Source organism: Emiliania huxleyi (assembly GCF_000372725.1).
Source record: "Emiliania huxleyi CCMP1516 unplaced genomic scaffold EMIHUscaffold_236, whole genome shotgun sequence".
Taxonomy (NCBI): Eukaryota; Haptophyta; order Isochrysidales; family Noelaerhabdaceae; genus Emiliania; species Emiliania huxleyi.
In genome coordinates this window covers 74,951-78,026 of record NW_005200282.1, presented here as the reverse complement: position 1 = coordinate 78,026, position 3,076 = coordinate 74,951, and the positions used below count along the sequence as shown (strand labels likewise).

The following is a 3,076-nucleotide window of genomic DNA, read 5'->3' as shown; positions in this document are numbered from 1 at the left end:
GGGGGGGTTCCAAGCTCGAGGTCGCGGCCAGGTCGCGGGGCCAGGTGGGGGGGCGACAGCACAGCTGCTCTCGCCTCGCGTCTCGACGGCATCTCTCGGCATCTCTCGGCATCTCTCGGCGGCATCTCTCGGCGGCTCTCGGCGAGGTAGTGACATTGGCGTTGCCTTTTCACCCAGGCGGGTGCGGAGCTTGAAGCAGCCGAGTCTCGTCATCGAGCGAATCTCGGCGAATCTCAGCGAATCTCAGCGAATCTCGGCGAATCACGGCGAATCTCGGCGAATCTCGGCGGATCTCGGCGGATCTGGGCGGATCTCGGCGGATCTGGGCGAGATCTGGGCGACATCTCGGCGAGATCTCGGCGACATCTCGGCGACCTCTCGCCTTCTCGTCCTCGCCGGTCAGCATCGACAGCGAGCCAACGCCTTCCACACTCGCGCCAAGCGCCGCAGTCGCCGCCGCCGGCGTGCCTGACGAGCGCGCAAAAGTCTCGGCGAATCTCGACGGAATCTCGACGGAATCTCGACGGAATCTCGACGGAATCTCGATCTCTTTACATCTCGGCGATCTCTCGGCGATCTCTCGGCCCTATCTCGGCCCTATCTCGGCCCTATCTCGGCTCTATCTCGGCGATCTCTCGGCCCTGTCTCGGCCCTATCTCGGCCCTATCTCGGCCCTATCTCGGCCCTATCTCGGCCCTATCTCGGCTCTATCTCGCCGAAGCGGACGAAGGCAAGCGGCTGCCCCTCGACGATCTCGACGAATCTCACCGCCCCGGCGCCTAGTTCACAAGGCCTCAATTCGGCATCTCTACCCGGCTGTTGGCGAGGAGCCTCACCCGCCCCGGCGCCCGCGGCGTCGTTGAGCTTCTCCTTAACCGAGCTGATGTCGCTGCCTAGTGTGCTCAAGGGCACGCTCGCTCACGAGTTGATGAGCGCAGCTCCTCCTTGAGCGAGCTGGCGTCGCTTCCCTCGGCCAGGTCCTTGACCGCCACGATGCAGCCGGGCTCATACGACGTGCCCGCCTACGGGACCGGTCGTCAGTCGTCTCTCGGTCTCGCCTTCTCGATGTCTCTTTCTCTCTCTCGCTCCCTCTCTCCCTCCCTCTCTCCCTCCCTCTCTGTCTCTGTCTCTGTCTCTGTCTCTGTCTCTGTCTCTGTCTCTGTCTCTTTCTCGCTCCCTCTCTCCCTCTCTCCCTCTCTCCCTCTCTCTTTCTCTCTTTCTCTCTTTCTCTCTCTCTCTCTCTCTCTCTCTCTCTCATACGACGTGCCCGCCTACGGCACCGGTCGTCAGTCGTCTCTCGGTCTCTCCTTCTCTGGCAGCGAGTACACGGGGCTGCGAGTGCAGTGAGCACCGCGGCAGGGAGGCGGAGGGAGGCGGCCGAATGGCAGCGAGCGGGCTCCGTGTCCTCTCTGGCATACCGTCTTCCGCCGTCTAGGCGTGGGCGTGCCTCGGCCGTCTCGGACCCGTTTAGGAAGTGTCTAGGGAGTGTGAACCGTCTAGGAAGCGTCTAGGAAGTGTCTAGGAAGCGTCTAGGAAGTGTCTAGGAAGTGTCTAGGAAGTGTCTAGGAAGTGTCTAGGGCGTGCCTCGGGCGTGCCTCGGGCGTGCCTCGGGCGTCTCGGAACCTTCTAGGAACCTTCTAGGAACCTTCTAGGCGCGGCGCGCCTCGGTCGTCTCGGACCCCTTCTGCGCGCCCTCCGCCGCGCCGCCGCGACCCCTCTTCGGCGACGGCTCGCCCGCGCCGCCCTCGTCGCGCCCGCGCTTGGACCCCCTCTCTCCGCCGCCCTTGCCCTTGCCCTTGCCCCTGCCGCCCTTGCCCGGCGGAGCCTCGAGGGGGAAGAGGGCGTCGACGCACTTGAGGTACGAAAAGTCCTCCTGTGGTCACGTCACGAGGCACGCATGAGTCGCCCCCTTCCCCCAAGTCGGGCGGCTGACCACGGCCGGCGCAGGCTGTCGCCTCGCTGCCGTCGGCTCGGACGAGCACAAAGCATCGCGTGTCGGGGAACTTGGGGTTGCAGCCCGCCTTGATGGACGCGATGCCGGCGCCGATCTTCTCGGCCGCCTTCGCGTGGTGCGACAGCAGGTCCTTGATGAAGGAACACTCCTCCTCCGCCAGCTCGCCCTCCTTTTGGAGCAGCGGCCGCGCGTGCGCCACGACGGCGGCGCGCCCGACAAACTCCTTTCCGCCGAGGGTGACCGTCTTCTTCATGAGTGCCGGGAGGCGGCGCAGCTTCTCTCCGTCCTCCGACACCTCGACCACCTCGGACCCCGCCATCGCAGCCGCCACCGGCGCGTGCTCGGCGCCCGGCAGCAGCGCCTTCATGCGGTTGAAGGTCATGATGACCGAGATGGGGACCCACTTCTCGGAGGTCTTGGCCATCTCGGTGCGCATGAACTTGTCGTTGGTCAGGTTCGCCTCCGAGAAGTAGTACTCTACCTGCTTCTTGATTGCCGCCGCCCGCTTCTCGTCGTCGTCGACCGCAGCCGGCGCGTCGCTCTTGCCCGCCTCACCCGGGACGAAGGAGATGGCCGCCGCAGGCGCAGCAGCCGCTGGCGCCGCTGCGGGCGCCTCGGCGGGCGCCGCCTCGGCGGCCGCAGCGGGCGCCTCAGTCGTGGGCTCAGGCTCGGTCGACATTCTGCGGCTTGTCCACGTCGAGTAGCTGCGAAAAGAATTTTAGAATCTTACAACAAAACTCCCTCGCACAACACTGGGCACGGGACTGGCGCGCACTGGCACGAACACAGGTACACCACGGGAGCCGCCTAAGCGACTCCTGCGAGGGTGGCGAGGCACTTAGCTCCGTGCACCCGCCCACCCCCGCCACAGGCAAGCTCATTTTTTTTTTTTATACCAAAAGGAGGGCTACACGACGCCCTCTACGCTGGGGTGCCGGCGCCCTACTGGGCGCCCCCCGCTCCCTTCCCCTCAGAGCCCCCCATCCCACTAGCATTCCCCCGCGGCCCCTCGCGGTCGCGCGACGCCGCACCAATGGCGCGCTGTGCCTCGTCCGCGAGCGCCACCCAGAGCTGCACCGACAGTCGCTGCAGCGCAAACGGCATCCATTCGCGCGCCGACCA

The 3,076-nt window shown here is 65.8% G+C and overlaps 1 protein-coding gene across 1 annotated transcript; it reads right to left on the bottom strand.

Annotated features, from left to right (window-relative positions):
• Window positions 1-902: 902 nt before the first annotated feature.
• Window positions 903-2,835, bottom strand: EMIHUDRAFT_236544 (hypothetical protein; the record flags this gene model as incomplete). The annotated part of the gene is made up of 4 exons (XM_005779115.1): window positions 903-1,022; window positions 1,854-2,504; window positions 2,632-2,695; window positions 2,807-2,835. The coding sequence occupies 4 exons, from the start codon at window positions 2,833-2,835 to the stop codon at window positions 903-905; spliced, it is 864 nt and encodes a 287-aa protein (XP_005779172.1).
• Between the last annotated feature and the right edge of the window lie 241 nt (window positions 2,836-3,076).